This window comes from Clupea harengus, chromosome 8 (assembly GCF_900700415.2).
Source record: "Clupea harengus chromosome 8, Ch_v2.0.2, whole genome shotgun sequence".
Taxonomy (NCBI): Eukaryota; Metazoa; Chordata; class Actinopteri; order Clupeiformes; family Clupeidae; genus Clupea; species Clupea harengus.
In genome coordinates, this window is record NC_045159.1 from 16822334 (window position 1) to 16842390 (window position 20057).

Below are 20057 nucleotides of genomic sequence, written 5' to 3' on the forward strand. Positions count from 1 at the left end.
TTTATAATAAATTATAGTTGGTCTGTCAAGCTCTATAAAGGCAGCTTAAACCTACACCCCTACAGGAATGATGGTCCCCCTTAAATGGTTTCCCTCCACAGAAAGGATGGTTCCGCCTTAAATGGTTCCCCTCCACAGGAGTGACAGCTGATTGCATTATGGTTATAGATGAGCTAAGATTGATTTTGATATGTTCAGTAACAGTTCAGGGAAAGGTGTCCATCTTTGTCAGCAGATGTTGCAAGGAAGACACATTCCTTTGGTTTAGTGGCCCCCAGACATCCAGCATGCCAATTTAGTGGTTTCCCCACACAGCTCTCTTCTGTCCTGGTCAGCCACCAGGGAATACCCATTCCTATCCCCACACTGTATCTCAACAGCATTATGAAACTCAGAGTCCAGGGAATGAGGTGTCAGCATTCCCTGGTCCCAGTTGAACACATTTATTTACCTGTTTGTCTCTTTGTTTCTTTGCTTGCTTTTCTTGTTTACACTTCTGTTCATGGCATTTTATTCTCTGTTTGCTTATTTACTGGTTCTGGTTTAAATGCTTCACCCTCTCTGATGTGTTGATTTTGTAAAGATATGAACAACAATTGTAGAACAGCATTATTTTCTTTAATTACATCTGGTGAGTCATGGAAGGTTGGAGCGCCGGTTCGATAAAGTAATCATGTTCCACACGCCAAAGCTGATAGATGCACATGAAGGCCACTCCACCAAAGTGCCTACTGCAGCAGGATGCTGTTCCACAGTGGTAACCTGAGCCCAGTGACCTGTACATTATGTGTTTGTTTAGCCTCTCTGCTAATTAGTCCTGTCAGCATCCATAAGGACAGGCATTTTGAAACCGAGCAGAATGAACAGAATCGATATGTATATGCTTTAAAACAGTCACTACTCCTAACAATACAAGGAAAGTACTGCTCTGCAGTAACACTTTATCATTTCACAGAAGAAGAAAAAAAAAAATGTAAGACTCCCCAGAAATATATGGCTCAGTCCAACGAGATAAAACATGGCCTCCGCTGGGATATTTTAAACATTGTCATTTTCTCTTCCTTTAATTCTGTAGCATTTCTCCTCTCAGAAGAAAGGGAAAGGAAGAGTGAGAGGGAGAGGGAAAGAGAGAGAGAAATCCCTCCATCAGAGTTGCCTGTGCTCCCGCTGCGTGGAGATAAAAGGAGCGGGGCGTTTTTTACACCTACACCATTTGTTCCATTATGTGTGATTCTGACAGATGAGATCTCCTGGCAGAAGCTTTGAGTCGCTGGCATTGGCCATCATTAGGGAGAAAACATTGAGCACGGGCCTTTGATGTCCTTGAGCTCTGTGGAAAAAAGAAGGGGGAAAGAGAGGAAGAAAGGGGGGATGGAGAGAGAGAGAGGTAGAAAGAGAAAAAGAAAGAGGGATAGAGAGAGAGAGGTAGAAAGATAGAAAGAAAGAGGGATAGAGAGAGAGAGACACAGAAAGAGTTAAAAGAGAGAGAGGGAAAGAGAGAAGAAAGAAGGACAGAGAGAAAAAGATAGAGAGAGACGGAATACAGATAGAGACAGAAAGAGAAGAAGAGAGAGAGGGATATCACACATGCACACACAATGAACATGGAGCTACTTCAGTCATTCTAACCCAGGCCCCCTGAGGAAAGGGCTGACATGCCACGTGTCGCTCGCACTGATCAATATTTCATCTGGGCCAAGATTTGAGGAGGGAGAGATCAGTGCAATGCTGAAAAACACCCTGGCCTGCATTGATCTATACTTTACCTTCATCTGTTCTCGCTCACACTCACACACACACACACACACACACACACACATGCACACACACACACACACACACACACACACACACACACACACACACACACACACATACACACATACACACACACTAAGCCATTATAACCTCAGGCATATTTGTAATCAAGGCAGAACATTCCTATTGTGCACACACATGGTGTTTGTGTCATATTTTATGCATGAGTTTTTCACCGTTGCGGAAGCGGAATTTGTCACGCCGCAAGACTTCCTGTCCCACGTCTTCCCGTGAACCACCTGTCAACGTGATTGGTCACGTACTGTACACCCACACTAATCAGACACCTGATTGGTCACATACCAGAATAAGACCCGTGCCTTCACCGTAATGGAAGAACCTGTCGATACATGCATCCCCCAAGTCCCCAGCCGGGAAGTTTCTGTTTCCTATAATGAGTCTCACAGAAAAAAAACAACAAACAACCTGCCAATGCAACGCTGCATTACAACGGCTGTGCACAGGAGAGGAAGCAGACCCTATGGCAGAGTCCAGCGTTATTAATGACAGAGGATAATGGAATGTGACTGGGGTGCTGCTGACCATGCGGAAATTAATGTATTAACCAGGCCGCTTATCGGCAGCCTAGAGCCCCATCTACATGCGGCTCGAAGGGGCCAGGCCCCCGCTAATGCAGCGTTGGTAAAAAAAAAAACTAAACAAATACACGTCTGAGGACCAGCGTGTTTACTGCATGTTGCCTCATCAGCAGGAAAAAGAAAGGGAAAAATGAAGGGAAGAGAAGGGAAAAAAGAGAAAGAGAAGGAGGTATGAACCTTATTCGTCTCGGCAGGTGCACTTAGTTCGGTAATGATGCCATCAGTGTTGAGAGCGATCGGGTTTCCTCTGAGGGGTCGGTAATGCACTGGGCTAGACCTGTAGAGTTACACCCAGATGCTTCTGGGGGTGGAAATGGAGTTGTGGGGGGGGGGGGGGGTACGGTAAAGTAAAGTCGATGGCAACTGCTCAGTAAGCACTGGGGTGGTAGTGGAAGTACCAATCACTGCTTCTGCAGTATGTGTGTTAATCAGTTAGAGTGTAAACGGGAGAGCACGGTTTCAGGTCAGCGGGTTTCCTCCCCAGTTAGATGCTAGATCTGGCCCACTTCTGGCTCAGATCTGGCCCAGGTCTGGCCCAGTAAGGCACAGTTCAGGACCTTGTACATCGCTTACAGTCTGGCTTGGATCCTAACTTCTGTGGTTCTGACACAGGCAGGCCAAGGGTCGATATAGACACAACTCCCCAAGCAAGTAAAAAAAAAAATGACCTCCTTTTTTAAAAAAATACATCATATCTGAAGATTTTTGGTTCAAGGACCATGCGACAAGCCTTATGTTGTAAGGATCAGAGAAGCTTTCATTATCAGGATCCAACATGAAACATAGCTTAGTATAGCAGATGTGCTAAACTAAAAACGCCAGTGTTTGAACTTAAAACATGTCTCCATCCATGGATGGACTACATTACAGGTGAGCTGAAAAATATGTGCAAATCTGATTTTCCACTGAACTGTCCCTCCACAGCCTGTCAGGCAGCCTACCCCACGTGACCGTGCTGGTAATGTACTGCATAGCTGTGTAAGTATGGCACAGGTGCTAAGTCACTCATCCGTTCTCCCCTCTTTGTTTTTCTTCCCCAGGGGACTATGTGGTACTGACGGTGTTCTTCGACCTGAGCCGTAGGATGGGCTACTTCACCATCCAGACCTACATCCCTTGCACACTGATCGTCGTGCTCTCCTGGGTCTCCTTCTGGATCAATAAGGACGCTGTTCCTGCAAGGACCTCCTTAGGTAAAAACATAGGGTTCAAACTCCTCATTCGAGGCAACAACAGAAGCACTAAAAAGCGGACACCCTGACGCAGGCGTTACGCACAGACACAGGCACACACACACACATGAATGCATGCATGGATTCATGCATAGCTTTCATGTGCATACACACGTTCACACTCCCACACATATGCGTGTACACATGAATGCATGCATGGATATAAGCATGCACCCACACACTCAATTACTCTCTCTATCTCTCTAACACATACACACACACAAACACACACACACACACATACACATACACAGAAGCACGGAGCTCGAGCCCACGCATTCATTTCATAAGTTAGCCAACCTTACCCCAATCGCAGAAAACTTGCCTCAACACCACCAGTGTATTCATTAGCATAGATGTCACTAATTAATGTTTCCCATTCCCTGCTCTGGCTCCAGCCCCGCCCCGCCACACTCTCCTGCAAGCCTGCGTGGTGATGGAGGGAGGCAGATGGTTGAGACGCCAGGCCTCCTTGATTGAGCCTGGCCGAGCACATATGGTTTTTTATGAATATCTTAATAAGCCATTAATTATGCAACGCAGCAGGACCGTGCAGAATCAGCATCTCAAAAAGCAGGTGCACGCTCCACCCTGAGGAAGAAGGGAGAGAGAGAGAGAGAGAGAGAGAGAGAGAGAGTTTGTGTGTGTGTGTGTGTGTGTGTGTGTGTGTGTTGGTGGGGGATGGTGAGTTTTTGAGGAATATGTGAGTGTTCGAAAAGCTGCCCTTGTCTTCATAAGGGCACCCAACTTGTGAGGATGGCTTTCTTGAGTCATGGATTTTCCCTGCATCAGCACCCTGCCTTCTCCCAGATGGCTCTGACCCTCACCGCCAGGCCTACGTTGGCTGCCATTAAAATAATTGCTTTATGAAGAGAAAAGGCTCACCTTTGACCTGACACCGGAGGCTGTTTTTTTGGCACTAAAATCCAACATTCTCAATCTCTGTCCGTTTCACTGTAAAAAGATACCTTTAAAAACAAACACAAAAAAACCACAGTAGAACTTTATTAATGTAGTATTTGAAATGATAATGTCCTCGTTGTCCTGGAGTGAATCTGTGGAGAATTATGTTTAGCCGAAGAGATTAGCGGCAGTGACATAATTTTTAATCCCTCTGTGTCGTCCAACAAAATGGCAGTGCACAATCACCCCCGGCTGGCCCCGTCCCTTGGCCCCGTCCCTTGGCCCCGGCCCCTGATTCAGCAGCATTTGGGCTGATTTGATGGGGATCTGTCCACATCACCAAGCAGTAAACACGGTCTGTGAGGCGGTCTGGGTTTCCGGTAGTGCCACTTTGCACTCTCACATCACCATAGCCTCCACAGTCCATTTGATAATCAGCTGCTGAGCATGTGTGTGTGTGTGTGTGTGTGTGTTTGTCTGTGTGTGTGTGTGTGTGTGTGTGTGTGTGTGTGAGTGTGTGTGTGTGTGTGTGTGTGTGTGTGTGTGTGTGTGTGTGTGTGTGTGTGTGTGTGTGTGTGTGTGTGTGTGTGTGTGTGTGTGTGTGTGTGTGTGTGTGTGTGTGTGTGCGTGGGTGTGGGAGAGATAGAGTGAGAGCACACATGTCTGTATGCAAGTGTTTGTATTAGTGCTGTCAAAATGAATGCGTTAAGTATTGCGATTCATTTGAGATATTTCACGAGGTAATATAATATAATATAATATAATATAATGCAGGTTACGCAGCTATCTGATTTTGTTATGCTGTCTGCTAGTGCATATGTAATGGTTGCATCCAACCTACACCTGCCACAGAGCTTAGCTGACTCCTCAAGCTTGCAAGTTTATTGAGCACTTACAACTAACCCAACGGGCTGCACACCATGTTCTGACTATCGACCAGCTGACCTAGTCGCTCTCTCCAAACGTCTGTCTCTCTTCTTCTCTGCTTCTTCACGTCCTCATCTCAAAACCTGTTTCAAAATAAAAGTCCCTTCATGCTTTACATACTACACATAAAACAAATAGGCCAAATATGCCTGACAGTCAATTTTGATGGCCTTGATGGTTTTATTGGAAATGTGTAGTTTACATTAGAGAATCTGTGTTCAAAGTTTAAAAGATGCTATTTAATAATAGTATTTCAATTTAAATATGCTTCCTTTGTGTTGACTCTACATTAATTCTGTGATTTTACATTTAAATATCCATTATATAGATTAAGTCTGAAGGAGAAAAAAATTATTAATCACAGCAAATTGTGTGATTAATTAGGTTTTTATCGATTGACAGTGCTAGTTTATATATACAGGCATGTGTGTGTGTGTGTGGAAGAACATTGAGTGTGAGTATGCGTATGCGTATGCGTGAGCATGAGTATGCATGTATGTGTGTATGTGTGTGTTTGAGAGAGAGAGTGTGGGAGTGTTTAAACATGTGCATGAATGTGTGTTTATGTGGATGAACATAGAGTGTGTGTGTGTGTGTGTGTGTACATAGTATAGTGTATGTGCTTGTATAATTAAGTGATCCTTGCTTCATAAAAGACTCTTCCCATATGGGTCACTGTCCAGTGTGATCCTCTGGCCATGGCGCACATGAGCAGATGGCTAACTGCTAAGTCTTAACAGCTGCCCCCCCCCCCCCCCCTCAACACCAGGGAAATATGAATCACTGGAAACAGCAGTTGGTCACTTGCTTGCTTGAGAAAGTGACACAGTTTGCCACATAAAAATCTTAAGTGTTTGTCATAAAAGAGGCCTTATATTTTTTATGGTTGCAAGTGTTTTAATTTGGTATGCATATGCATTGCATATGGTCATCAACTGCCAATAATTATACTTATTTACCTTCCTTTTGGCAGGCGCTCATTCATTTGGGTACATGCCATCCTGGCTTTGTAAATCATACTTGAGAAAACTATTTTTTTTTCTCTCTCCAGCTGATTCCAATGTCTACAGATGGTATCTGAGTGTGTTTGGTGAATCATCAAAAATTCAACTTGCAACATTATATAACACGTTAGTGTTTTCTCATGCACTAGTTAGGGATCTTACGTTTCACTTTGGTAAACTGTACGCGGGATTTTCTTGTCTGTTTGTTTGTCTGTTCGTCTGTTTGTCTCACTAGGCATCACCACGGTGCTCACCATGACAACGCTGAGTACCATCGCCCGCAAGTCCCTTCCCAAGGTGTCCTACGTGACGGCCATGGACCTGTTCGTGTCCGTGTGCTTCATCTTCGTCTTTGCCGCCCTGATCGAGTACGGCACCCTGCACTACTTTGTGAGCAACCGGAAGCCCAGTGCCAAAAAGGACAAGAAGAAGAAAAACCCCGTGAGTGGCCCCCTTCTAAAATGAAACCCCTCCCCCACGTTATTTCTCCTCAAAATAGGGTGGTGGTTCTGAAATCGTCTGCAGTGATTTTGAAAGGTATGGTTATTATGATGTATCACAGCACCTCGGCAGTCCCCGTAATGTTATAACTGTTTGTAATGCAGCTTCACTTGAGAGGCATGTGATAGCCTGAGGTAATGCTCCCCGAAAGAGGAGAGGCTTTGTGTGCAGTGCTGTCTCTGACAGGAGAGGAAAGAAAGGCAGAGAACTTTCTGACTGAATTTGAATCGCATAATTTCTTTAGAGAGTTGCCGTCTCCACACGTTTGGGAGAGGACATGATTGTGCCGAGGTTGTTATTTTCCGGGGTGGCTGGGATCGAGACGTGGGGGCGTCAGCAAGTTGCTCAGCGTGATTGGTTTAAAGCGTGGGCTTTAATGCACAGGGCTTGTGACAGCTCCGCCCTGCTGAGGCCGGGATTGTCGAGTGCATCTCAGGGAGGTGCTCTTGAGCGCCCCCTCTGGAGCGCACTGATGAACGAGGCAAAGGGTCTCAGTAGTTACGCCTGTGAGGAAAAGGAGAGAGATTGCGTGCGATTTATATTATAGGTCACCGACTGTCGAGCGTGTGTGAGTGTGTCTGTATCAGAGAGAGAGAGAGAGAGAGAGATGAGAGGAAAAAGAGTGAGTGAGTGAAAGAGAGAGGGTAGAAAGAATTGTGAACAAGAGAGCGATAGAGAGAAAAAAGATAGAAAAAAAGAAAAAGAGAAAAAAGATAAAGGTGGAGAAAGAGAGTGAGCGAGAGAGAGAGAGAGAAAAGAGAGAGGGAAAGAGAGATTGAACCTGCCCTTAATCTGCATTCCAGCTGTTCAGTTCTAATGCAGGGACTGGTCACGTGACCACAAGGTGTTTTAAGGTCTGCAATCCGTCCGGATGGCTGCCACGCTGGCTACCCACACACACACACACACACACACACACACACACACACACACACACACACACACACACACACACACACTACCTGGCCCCAGAAGATGCTCTCCGATTCCTAATGTCCACTCCTCTGCCCTTTTTATACCATTTAACGAGAGCCCCAAAACAAAATTGGATTTGATTAAGGATATAGAACGGCAGGCATTAATGAAAAAAGATGCAAGGCTCTGGTTCCAGATTGCCTCTTCAGGAGACTCTTCTCAAGCAGGGCCCATTAGGTGTGGGGCAGGGAGGCAAGTGTGGAAGGAGAGGGGGCATTAGGTGTGGGCAAGGAGGCAAGTGTGGAAGGAGAGGGGGCATTAGGTGTGGGGCAGGGAGGCAAGTGTGGAAGGAGAGGGGGCATTAGGTGTGGGGCAGGGAGGCAAGTGTGGAAGGAGAGGGGGCATTAGGTGTGGGGCAGGGAGGCAAGTGTGGAAGGAGAGGGGGCATTAGGTGTGGGGCAGGGAGGCAAGTGTGGAAGGAGAGGGGGCATTAGGTGTGGGGCAGGGAGGCAAGTGTGGAAGGAGAGGGCATTTCATCTCATTCTACAGAGTTACATAAACAGTTTCAAATGATGTCCTGGTTTTGTTTATGCATTATAGCATAGATATGATGAGTTTATGAAGACTAAATTAGTTCCTAGTCTTCAGAGAGAAATATTTACAAATAAGACATTTCCCAAACAACATTTATGTTATTTGAATCTCTTTTTTTGTATAAAGGGAGAGAGCCAAAAACAATTACTTTCAAATCTCCAACACCGGATGAGTTTTACCCAGTGGGGGATTGCGGTATTGTAAAAAAAAAAAAGAAGATATTTGGTTCAATCCAGATATTCAGTCTAGGCAGATAGAGACCAGGGGCAGGAGAGAAGTGTGCGGAACCTTCTATAAAATATATATCATAAAGTATAAAATATATAAATGTATAAATGAAGAGAAGTGTGGACCAATGTAGTTGCAAGAGTAGCATCACGTCAGGAAGAGGAATTCATTTTTGAAGTAGCCGGTACATTTCAGCTGCATTCAACTCTGTACGAAATGTGAAGATTTCACAAATAGATGTGGAAAAGTAACCCAAAAGAACATAATTGAAAACTGGATAAAACAAGGTTTCCATCCATCCCTAACACATGACTATAGCTTCAATGAATTGCGTACATGGCCAGAGTAAGTGTGTTTTGTGATGTTAACTGACTTTGAACCTGGACTGAAGTCAATGTAGTTGTGCTTGCGTTGTCCCCTTTAAGGACCTTTATCTTCCATGTGTTGTGTTTGTGTGAACTGGATTGTGTACTTCTATGTCCTATGCACAGTCTGTTTATCCCAGCTCTCTTAAGTGCTCCTATGCACAATGTGTTTATCCCAGCTCTCTTAAGTGCTCCTTTGTTTCTTAAAACATTTAGCTATTTGTTTGTTTGTTGGTTGATCGATCGGTTGGTTTATTTGTTTGACTGTTTGTGTGTGTTTTCTTTTTGTTTCCTCTTGTTCTTCTTGTTCTTCTTGTTCTTCTTCTACTTCTTCTTGTTTTTTAATTCCACCTATTTCTTGTTTCCCGTTTGGACAAAAGCTCCTCCGGCTCTTTTCCTCAAAGGTATATTGCCTGTGTTCGCGTTACACTAGTGACTCTGCATGTGTCTGCTGCTGCATTGTGCCACGCTGGTCCAGCACCCTCCCACCGCCGCTCTTGTCTGTTCCAGAGAGAGAGCTCTCTCTACTCTTCATTTGATTTTTTGATTTTTTTTCCTTCCCTCTCTCTTCTCTTCACATCCCCCAGTTTGTGTCAGCGACGCTTTTGGCCAGATATTTGAGACGGTTCTACCCGTGGTCTGGTGAACACAGGCAGACCCGGAGCGGTGTGGCAAACACGGGTTTTTAAGCACACGCTCACTAAAACATAAACAAAGAAATCCATAAATAAAAAATCTGACACAGCTGGTGAAAGATAGCACACAATGGCTTTTAAATTATTTAATTAAATTTTTTTTTATTTTTTTAAATATGATGCTTCTGCTTCACGTCAAGTCATTTTGGAGTGATGGAATGCAGGTGGCCTCCTCTCCCCCCCACCCACCTACCTCCTGTCTACTGACCCACCCATGTGTTTGTCTATGGGGCTGTGAACCTGACACTCTCTACGGAGTCAGCAGAGCCTTAACAGGCTGAAATAGACAACCCCTCCGTCTCCGCAGTGTTAAGTCCAATTAGGTCTCCTCTTATAGGCTAGAACAGGGTAACATTTAGCTAGGCTAATCTTTAGGAAGCACACATGGAGCACACACTAATGTAGCCTTGGGAATATTTTCAACACAAACGCACACAGTATGACCAGAAGAAGAGGAGAGAAATGTTATTTAATTAGAATAGAAGTACATCTGTAGAATTCATAGATTGATTAACTGGAGACTTTGCAGTTTTGAGTAAAAAACCAAAAAATAAAAAAATAACAAGGGTACAGACAGCGCCTTCTGAAAAGGTTGTCTACTTTCATCCGGTTAAAGCTGCCCCAGATAGCCACAAACTGTGGGGCAGTGTGGCCCTGATCTGGCCCCGTGGCGGCACAGATTTGGTCCGAATCCGATGCCAGATCAGGGCCGCATCTGCCTGGTTGTGCCTCCTGGGGAAAAGGCCACTGTGTTCTGCTCTCCCAGGCCGCACTGCAGGAACCTCTGAGCACCCTGGCCCCCTGGCTTCCCATGTGTTCCCCACGCAAACCCTGTGACATCACAGTCACATGACCCCTCCCGCCCGCCCGCCCGCCGTGACAGACCCCCGTGGCTTGTCCATTTCACAGAGGATAATGATGTGGGTCCGCTCTGCCAATGCACATGCTCAGTTCTGCTTTGATTTTATTAAAAGGAGGACCAGTGTTCCCTCTCACACACTAGTGCTGGGCAAATGGAGAGAACAAGTAGATACATAAAGTGCTTTAATGACTGCATGCCTAGCTTGCAAAGCTAACTAAAATGCAAAACTGCTATTATATGCATGCTTCATTTTGAAAGTTTCATCCAAACAGTCAATTACAGGTAGTTTGGTCACTGTAAGCATGGTAGACATGTAAATATGTGTTAAAGAATAGCGAATAAAAGCCAATTGGAACTGTGGGTAATTTTGGAAGACAGTTTAGACATGACATGAAATGAATGTGGCAAACATTATATAAGTTGTAAGATTAATTAAGGCTAATTGGACAGTAATTAATAATCCAATTGTCAGTAGTTTTTATGACAAACCTGCAATATGGCTAACAAACTGGACCAACCCCATATTGAGTGTCCTTATTACAATGTGAATAAGTAATTAACAATATTATGTTCTTCTCATCTAAGTACATATTGTTCCACATTACTAACCCTAATTCTTAACCTAACCCCAAGTGCATCTTGTAATAACATATGCTAATGTATAAAGTACATTGTACTTATCGATTAAGTGCATGGTACTTAAGGGCACTTAATATTAAGTGGGGCCAAAGATAATGTATCACCACTTTCACACGTATTTGAACTCCCCTTTTAAATGTGGTTTGTAGTTTGAAGAGAAAGGTAGACTTCCAGATTGAGATTTGTCACATTCAATAACATGAGAGATGGAACGGCTTGATATGTTATAGATAAAAAAGAAATATTTAGAAACAGTTTTTTAGCTACGGGTTAAAAAAAAACTGAATCTAATCAATCCCAGTGGGTCTCATTCTTGACACCTGAACAAAGCAAATGTGTGTACAAATTTTAGATCCAAGATGATTAATCAGCTCATTGTTAAAAGCTAATCACCTGCAATTCTCTAACTCTGACATTTCTGGGAACATTAACAAAGTGTGTGTGTGTAGTTCCTTTTCCATAATCATTTAGAAGTTAAATCATGAAATGTTTCTAGTTTTCCATTAATATCTTAAAAAGTATTACGTCTAGAAAAAGGTCATTAACAAGATTTACACAGCAAAGTCTGAGCGAAGTCTCTATATTAAGCGGTTCTTGAGGAATTATTTGCAGGAAATCACTTGGAAGAATAGAAATAGCTAGATTTCTTTAAATAAGGCTCATTAATGTTTTATACAGTTCTTACAGTTTCTGCTTCATAATGTCATTGTAGAATAATGCCTGAATATACAATTGAACCTAAAGTATATAGTCAGAGAGATATTTTGTTAGAACTGGCTGCTGTGGACGACTGGCTGCTGTGGACGACTGGCTGCTGTGGATCTCCTTAGGCAACTGAGGTTCTTGATAGACTGCACCAAATCAGCTGAAGCACACTAGACAGTCTCTGGAAGTCATTAAATAAACACAGTACCACATTAGGGGATATTATTGATTTATTTTCCCACTTATCTTGGATTAAGCTAAAATTACTTTTTTTCGTTATTTCAAAAGTTATTTAGTTGTTATCAAAGTTCTTCTTTTCACAGATAATGTCCATATTAATCACCAAATCCTTATACTTTACACAGATAATGTCCATATTAATCACCAAATCCTTATACTTTACAGTGGCAATGGAAAAGTCATGGGTGTGGGTTGATGATAAATGAAATGATAAAAAGTTTTCTGCCCATTTAGCACAGACTTAGATTCCACTTTTTTAGTAGAGGATTTTATGCACTTGCTGTGTAAACTTACAAGCGCTTGAATGAGACCCAATAATATGCATATTTGTTGATGGGACTGTACTGAATTAGAAAGATAAAGTTTACAATGATGAAAAACAAAACGGACTGTACTGAATTAAAAAGATAAAGTTTACAATGATGAAAAATGAACCGGACTGTACTGAATTACAAAGATAAGGTTTACAATGAAATAAAAAAATGAAACGGACTGCTTTGCCCAGCACTAGCTTTCTCCACCTGCTTCCTAAAGGAAAACACCGTTGGGCACACCTCACCACACCCCTGATGGGTTGTAACCAAAGGTGTCTTTTTTTTGCATCATTTGTTTCCAAAAAAGGAGTCCTCCATTGTCAGCCTAATGCCATCCTAACCACAAGCAGGTGTGACCTGTGGGTTTTATGTCTTGATGGGTATTGCTGTAGTACTGCATTGACTCAACAGAACACCAGGTGCACATTGCTGAGGTGTTAGTCTGAGTCTGTGTACAGATGAGGCCCCTGGGGGGGGCATGTTGTGCTTTACTGGCTGACTTAGTATTCTCTCCCCACCCCCCCATCTCCCCCCATCTCCCTCGGTTAAAAGCAGACGCCCACGGTGGACATCCGCCCGCGCTCGGCCACGGCCATCCAGATGAACAACGCCACGAACAGGCAGGAGCGCGACGAGGAGTACGGCTACGAGTGTCTGGACGGGAAGGACTGCACCAGCTTCTTCTGCTGCTTCGAGGACTGCCGCTCGGGAGCCTGGAGGCACGGGCGCTTGCACATCCGCGTCGCCAAGATAGACTCGTACGCCCGCATCTTCTTTCCCACGGCATTCGGTCTGTTCAACCTGGTCTACTGGGTCTCCTATCTTTATCTCTAGATCCATCCATTTCTTTTTCTTTCTTTCTTTCTCTCGATAATTTTTTTTTTGTCATTTTTGTCGGCCTTATTGTTCGCATCTTACTCCAGCAAGATCTTATCTTTGTTTCTGAAGGGGACCCACTGAATTTTAAAACAAGAAAAAATCCATCTGTGTTTTTTGGGTTCCGTCTCGATTTATACATACATAAATATAAATATATATATATATATATATATATATATACCTTTGAAAAAAAATGTTAAGCAAAAGTTGTAGCAAAACTGAAGGAGATGGGGTCAGAGACTAATGGGGTTCGAGTGGATATTTTAATGTATTTTTTTATGTATTTATTCCTTTTATTTATTTCTTATTTCTTATTTTTGGCTTGAGCCAGAACTTTTTATTTTTTTTGCATGATTTCCCAGAATCTTCTGTCCTGAGGAAACGGTGTAGACAAAGCTCCGCAGACACTGCGTGTCAATGTGTCAAAGCACACTCGTACACCGACCCCTTTGACTGCAGTCCTCAGCGCCATATCAGAAGTTGAGTATCAGTCAGTCTCGTTCTATCCAAGGGCAAACGTATGCCTAAACCTATAGCTACTTCTATTCATCAGTACATTTCAGATTTTTAAAAAAGCACTTTAAAAGAAGAATATACAGCATAGAGAACAGTTATGAAATTGTAGTTTTCTTTTTTATTTCAGCAACACATATACCCTATAATTTCCTCTCATGTGCGGTCACTGCTGAATAGATATTTAGTAAATTGTCACCTGTACAGGCACTGTATATATTTTAATACTGTAATGTAGTGATTTACATTTAATGCATGCACCTGCTGTGTGGCCATACATGAACATGTACTAAGGTCTTCTCTTGTTGGCGTAGCTTAAACAACAAAAACAGGCAACTGTTGATTGTGAATACTGGATTCCTCATGCCACCATTCTCAGTAAAAAGAGACGATTATACGCCAAATCCTGGAGCCTTTTTGTGTCAACACAAATTCCACTCTGTTTACGGAACATAAAGCAATCGCTTGCGTATGCTGCCCATGGTGTACCACTTAACCTTTATGTTTCTGACAGGATGTTTTGGAGATTTGATTTCCATTGTAGCTCAGCACCAACCGCTAGAACAGAGACCGTAGCCAGGTGTGCGACTGCGGTCCCTTGTGTTCTGTCTGCATCAGTTCCACATGTATACACATGGGGGTTTGCTAATGCACTTCTCATTGCTGATAAAAACTCTCTTACAATCAGGATTTCCTTATATATGTCTCCGCATTCCTTTCAATACTTGATGTATTTCAAAACTACCACAAAATGAAATACTAACCCAGAGTTTGATAAGGCAGTTATTGACTGTGGTCTGTAATATCGAATGCTTAATATAATTAATTACCCCAATGACATCCCTGAATATGGCAGAATAAGATAAAACTTACATCTTTTCTAGTATTATCTGGTTATGATTCAGAGGAGTTACCACACATTAGTTGGTAGAGAGACTAGGAACAAACATGAACACAACAGAGGGAAGAAAGTCACCCCCGCAGGATTTCACTTTTAGTAGGATAGGAGCAGAGATTAAGACTTTAAACATTCAGACATTCCCCCTCCACCTCCCTCATTTTCATCAGCAAATTTTGTTTCAGTTGTTGTTATCATGTTAGCTTAAGTTGGGATGCATACACTTAAAGCCTCAGTGGTTTATCCAGAATCAAAATGAAGGATGGTTCTGTTGAACAGCCCAGTCTGTTCTGTGGGGATACTCGCAAACAGACTTGCACCAGCTGTGCTTACATATGGCATGAGCTGATATATCAGGCTGGAACACGGCATCTTTGTGCTTGCCTTTCTCCGATATCTTACCCCTGTTAAGATTCTTAGGACAACTGTATACTATGTAATAGTATCTATCGAATCTACCGAAAATTGACTATCCAATTTTGTTAATTAGACAGTATTCCTCAGAAAGAGCAGTATTCTTTAAAATTCAACACATAAAATAAAAAAAAAGAATACGCATACAGTACATACAGAGTTTTTTTCATTCTATGTATTGTGGTGCTAACTGTCCTCTCCAGATTGTGAGGTATAGGTGAATGTTTCTTCTAAAGACAGCAGCAGACGTCTCCACAGGAGCGGGTGAAATGTTACGTGTTTGCAGGACTGATGCATAAGCCTTACTTGCCTAGATCATGTACACTGTGGAAACAAAAAAACAGAAAGATCAGAGGAAAGAACACAAGCGAGTGCATCCCGTGGGAACGGCGTACCTCCAGTGTGATGTGTTATTATTTTTCTACACCCCGCTGTGTCTATAATCCATGTTATATTGTGTATTATGGTTAAATATGCTCATAGTTTTGGTCATCTGGCCTGCTCTACAAATGAACTAGTATTCTGTCACGCCATGAACTCTGAAGAAAAGACGTCTATGAAGTGATATAGACACTTTTTCATGAAGCATGTTCACTATTCTATATTGGTCTATGAAATTTGATTACTTAAAACCTTTGGTGTCCTAATTTTCTATGTCCATTGTTTATTGTTTACATGTCAGGAGGGTGAGTATGACTGAGTTTTTATGATGTCTATATTGAACTTCTGCATATTTGTTCACACTGTCCTTTTCCTCACCTTTTCTTTCTTAGATGAGTCTTTCTCAGATCCTTAGATCTTAGATTCTTCTTTCTTTGGCCCGTTAAAGACAATTTAATTATGTGTCAAGAATTTGTGATGAAACTAGCCTCTTGGCAAAAAGATGAAACAATTAAAACATATCAGAAAAGTAAACAAAAGAAGCAATCACTTCATATTTTCACCGTTTGCTACAAAGAGCTAGCCTACAGTTAGCCTGTTTAGCTCAGTATTTTTGGCCCACATTCTGCAGTGTCATAGTTACATCATGTCCATATCAGATCCTAAGCCAACTGTACCTTTTCAACTGCACCCCTCTCACATCTAAACAGAAGCCTGGACGTTGCCTTTAGTGGCTGCATCTGTCTATATTTGGAGTGTCTGTCCCTGGTCCCAGAAAAAGACAGTGACAACCCCCACCTGCACTCCTGAGCACAGAACACAGGGCCTCGCCTGAGAACAGGGTGATTTTGGTAGACCATCCATTCATGTTGACAGGAGTGTAGTTCTGTGTGTTTCTCTCTCCCTGCACGCACTCATATTCACTGGAGGTTTGGTGTACCTGAACCTCTGGGCTTTGAGCCTGAGCGGGCGAGCGAGCTGCCATGTCTTAAGGGGATGCATCTCCGCCAAGCTTCCCACAGGGAGGGGAGACATTTAGCTGTGGCTGAAAAGACTGATGTGGACCGTGTTAGAAAGTTTTATTTTATTTTATTTTATTTATCTCGCCAGGCAGCAGTGTGTGAGGAAAGCTTTTTTTTTTAAGTGCCAAAACCAACCATGTTTTTATGATTGCAGATAACAGAGGAACCGGACACACTATGGTAGTGTAGAAGTCAGATAGCTTATGGATGAACCATCCCCATCAGAAAATAAGAATCAAAGCAAGGTATCTGTGCATGCTGTATGATATAAAAAAAATCCCATGAATAATGGCTAGATTTGCTGTATTTGTCAATGACATATAATCGCTCGTTGGAACAGATCGATCACCCTGATTGTAAGCAACCTGTAAATACAAGTCTGTCTGTGGTGGTTAAACCATACCAGCATAATGAAAGGATCATTTGGAAGGAGCATGAGTCATTCATTGCCATTGCTATAGATCGGAACAGACTCATTCTGAAAGGACAGTTGCTCTGTGCTGTGCTAATACTTTACAACTGGTTTGTTGATTCAAAGGGAATATCTCCACACTTGTCTGTTGGTGTTGTTTTCAATTGTCTAAAATCCACGGTTGAGGTTATTCACAATCAGTTTAACAAAGAACGGACATTTATAACATGGCTAACTATACTGAAATGTTGCCAGCCAGCAAAATAAGAGTACACCTAGGGAATACCTGAAAAAGCACTTTTCATCTAAAGACTAAATGAAGAAATACATTTACGCCAAAGCTTTACTTTCGGTCATTAGTTTTTATTATTGTTAGTAAACAAACAATAGCCAACTTTTATATGGGTTTACTTTTTTTTAGTTTAGCAAAGTGAATTGATATTGTGTATATAATCTAAATCCTGCCCTACTACGGTAAAGCGCTGGTTGGGATGAGGGGGTGACAGCTATCTTTGTTCATGGTCAGAAATGTAAAATGTACACAGTTCTGTAAATGTCATTTTTGTTTGTTTGCTTGTTACAAGTTGTTTTTGAACCCTCCAAATGATCGAGGAGACAAGGTCCACATAATGAACTACACTGTGGGCAAAGTTTTGACCCTCATATCATACTTGTCTAGTGATGCTCTACTATCATAGAGAAAAAATAATGTTAAATACACACAGTCTTGTGTTTTTTTTATTTTGAGGAACCAATGTGAAGGAGACGAAGAGCACATGTAAATGATATATATTGTTATATATATATTACTGTCTGATGGGGACAATATTACACTGTTATTGCAGCTACTGCTTTGACAGTGAATAACAACATAGTCAGCTATTTATTGTCGTTTGCCTCATCTCTCTCTCTCTTTCTTTCTTTCTTTCTTTCTTTCGTTCATCATTCTCTTTCTCTCTTTCTCTGTCCTTCTGAAGAACAAAGAGGACATTTATTAATTGATGTTAGGGTCTGCATTATATTCTGTATGTATGCATAACAGTCCTTTTCATAAGGGAAATGCACAGACATGTTGACTTTTTCAATAAAATGATTGCAATTATCAACACGGTTTCATGTCAATGGAGTCAGAGGTCACAGTTCAAACTCTCAAAGAGGTCAAACTCTCTCTCTCTCTCTCTCTCTCTCTCTCTCTCTCTCTCTCTCTCTCACTCTTTGTGTGTGTATGTGTGTGTGTGCTATAAACAAGATATTTTGCTTGCCAAAGCTCTGCATTCTGCATAGAATGTCTGCGAAATTGATATTCATTCACTACTATTCTTCAGTATATCACGTGGATCTTGTGCAGCAGGAAAAGTGTGGAAAAGTATACCACCCCGTGATTAATGGAGATTAAAAAACAGGTCAGATTTATCACACAGCCTTTGTTGAATCATTAGTTTTGCAGGTTTCTGTTGCCTCTGATAAAGGTCAGAGTCATCTGTGATATATAGTCAAGGTAATTATGAATTATGGCTGCTTTGTGGAGAATTACTGTATCAGGCCCAAGGAGAAATAATCATCTGCAGTGTTGATGGCATGGAGTACCTCACAGGTGTTATTTCAACACTCAAAGAGTCAAGGTTTCCTGATGAAAACTAAATGATGATAATTGTGTTAAGAAGAGGTGCTCATCCATAGTGTTAAGTACTCTTGAACTGTTTTCTTACTCTGGATTACACGAGGCCGTGAGCATCCCGATGCTTGTATGTGTGTACACGTGAGCATCTGTGTGTGTGTCAGTGTGTGTGTGTGTGTACGTGCATGAATGTGCATCTGTGTCTGTGTATCTATTTGTGTATGTGTGCATGTGAGTGTGCATGTAGATGCCTCTGCGTGTGTGTGTGTGTGTGTGTGTGTGTGTGCGTGTGCGCGAGTGCTCAGTTGTGCTCAGGTTGATTGCGCTGTGATCAGAGCAACGGCGCGTTTGATGTGCCACAGGCACGGTGTGTGTGTGTGTGTGTGTGTGTGTGTGTGTGTGTGTGTGTGTGTGTGTGTGTGTGTGTGTGTGTGTGTGTGTGTGTGTGTGTGTGTGTGTGTGTGTGTGTGTGTGTGTGTGTGTGTGTGTGTGTGTGTGTGTGTGTGTGTGTGCGTGTGTGTGTGATGGGGTGGGAATGTTAGCGCGTTGGCACAGACCCTACCACTGGCACCGGCTTCTCCCGCAGGCCAAGTGGCAGCTGCAAGGGCAGGGCTGCGAATCCCCCTGGCTATTACACAAGCAGAGCAAGGTAGAGTTTCATCTGCAGGACCAGGGCCCCTTCTGAGGCCAGAGGAGAGGAAGAGGAGAGGAGAGCTGGGCATGCAGACGCAGGGGCTGGCCATCATTAATTCAGTTCACAGCACATACTTTCCCACAGCCTGACTCTGTGTGTCTTTCCGAGGCATATCTCTCCTCTGTCCTCTCTCCGCAGTTGCTGCTGTTGCTGCTGCGTCTCTGAGTTTGCCAAGGAGGCGGGTCCCAGCTGCTGGCAGGCACTGTTTCGAGTTCGGGGCGCGGAGTTAATCGGGTTTGATGCAAACACAGCGCCATACGTTATCTGGCCGCGAGGCACAAGGTGAGGCATGCTGGCTAGTTTACCGGCGCCGCGGCCAGATGGTGAAAGACAAAGTGAGCTTCATTTCCCTCCGCTTTCAGCGCACGCTGGTTCTGAGGTAGGGAAGTATCATCATTAAATGTTAAGTGAAGCGCGTTTAGAGCTCGGCCTGTGTTTGTAAACTACAATAAAACACTCCGAGCCAGTGGTGGTTTAGAGTCTAAACAGTGTAGTGAGTCAATAGCCCAAATACTGAAGATTGTAAAGATTTGAAACTTTGAATTGTAGTTTAAATACCAACTGGTAGACAGTCTGCATTACCACTTCTTTTGGACTTCTTTTATATTTATGATTTTTCCATTTTAGAGCACACCACAGACGAGATAATCATAGAAATCACACTTTGTCAATCACACAATATATG

General features: G+C 42.8%; 1 protein-coding gene across 2 annotated transcripts in view; it reads left to right on the forward strand.

Moving 5' to 3' along the window:
• gabrg2 (gamma-aminobutyric acid type A receptor subunit gamma2) overlaps window positions 1–13961 on the forward strand; it is a 42442-nt gene extending 28481 nt beyond the window's left edge. Inside the window, exons 7-10 of one of the 2 annotated variants that reach the window (XM_012827644.2) lie at window positions 3458–3610; window positions 6719–6924; window positions 9467–9490; window positions 13097–13961. In XM_012827644.2, the coding sequence (XP_012683098.2) occupies window positions 3458–3610; window positions 6719–6924; window positions 9467–9490; window positions 13097–13375 (662 nt within the window). In that variant the 3' untranslated portion in view covers window positions 13376–13961. Of the gene's footprint in view, window positions 1–3457; window positions 3611–6718; window positions 6925–9466; window positions 9491–13093 lie in introns of both variants that reach the window. The other variant, XM_031572164.2, reaches the window with a different exon arrangement.
• Window positions 13962–20057: the final 6096 nt, after the last annotated feature.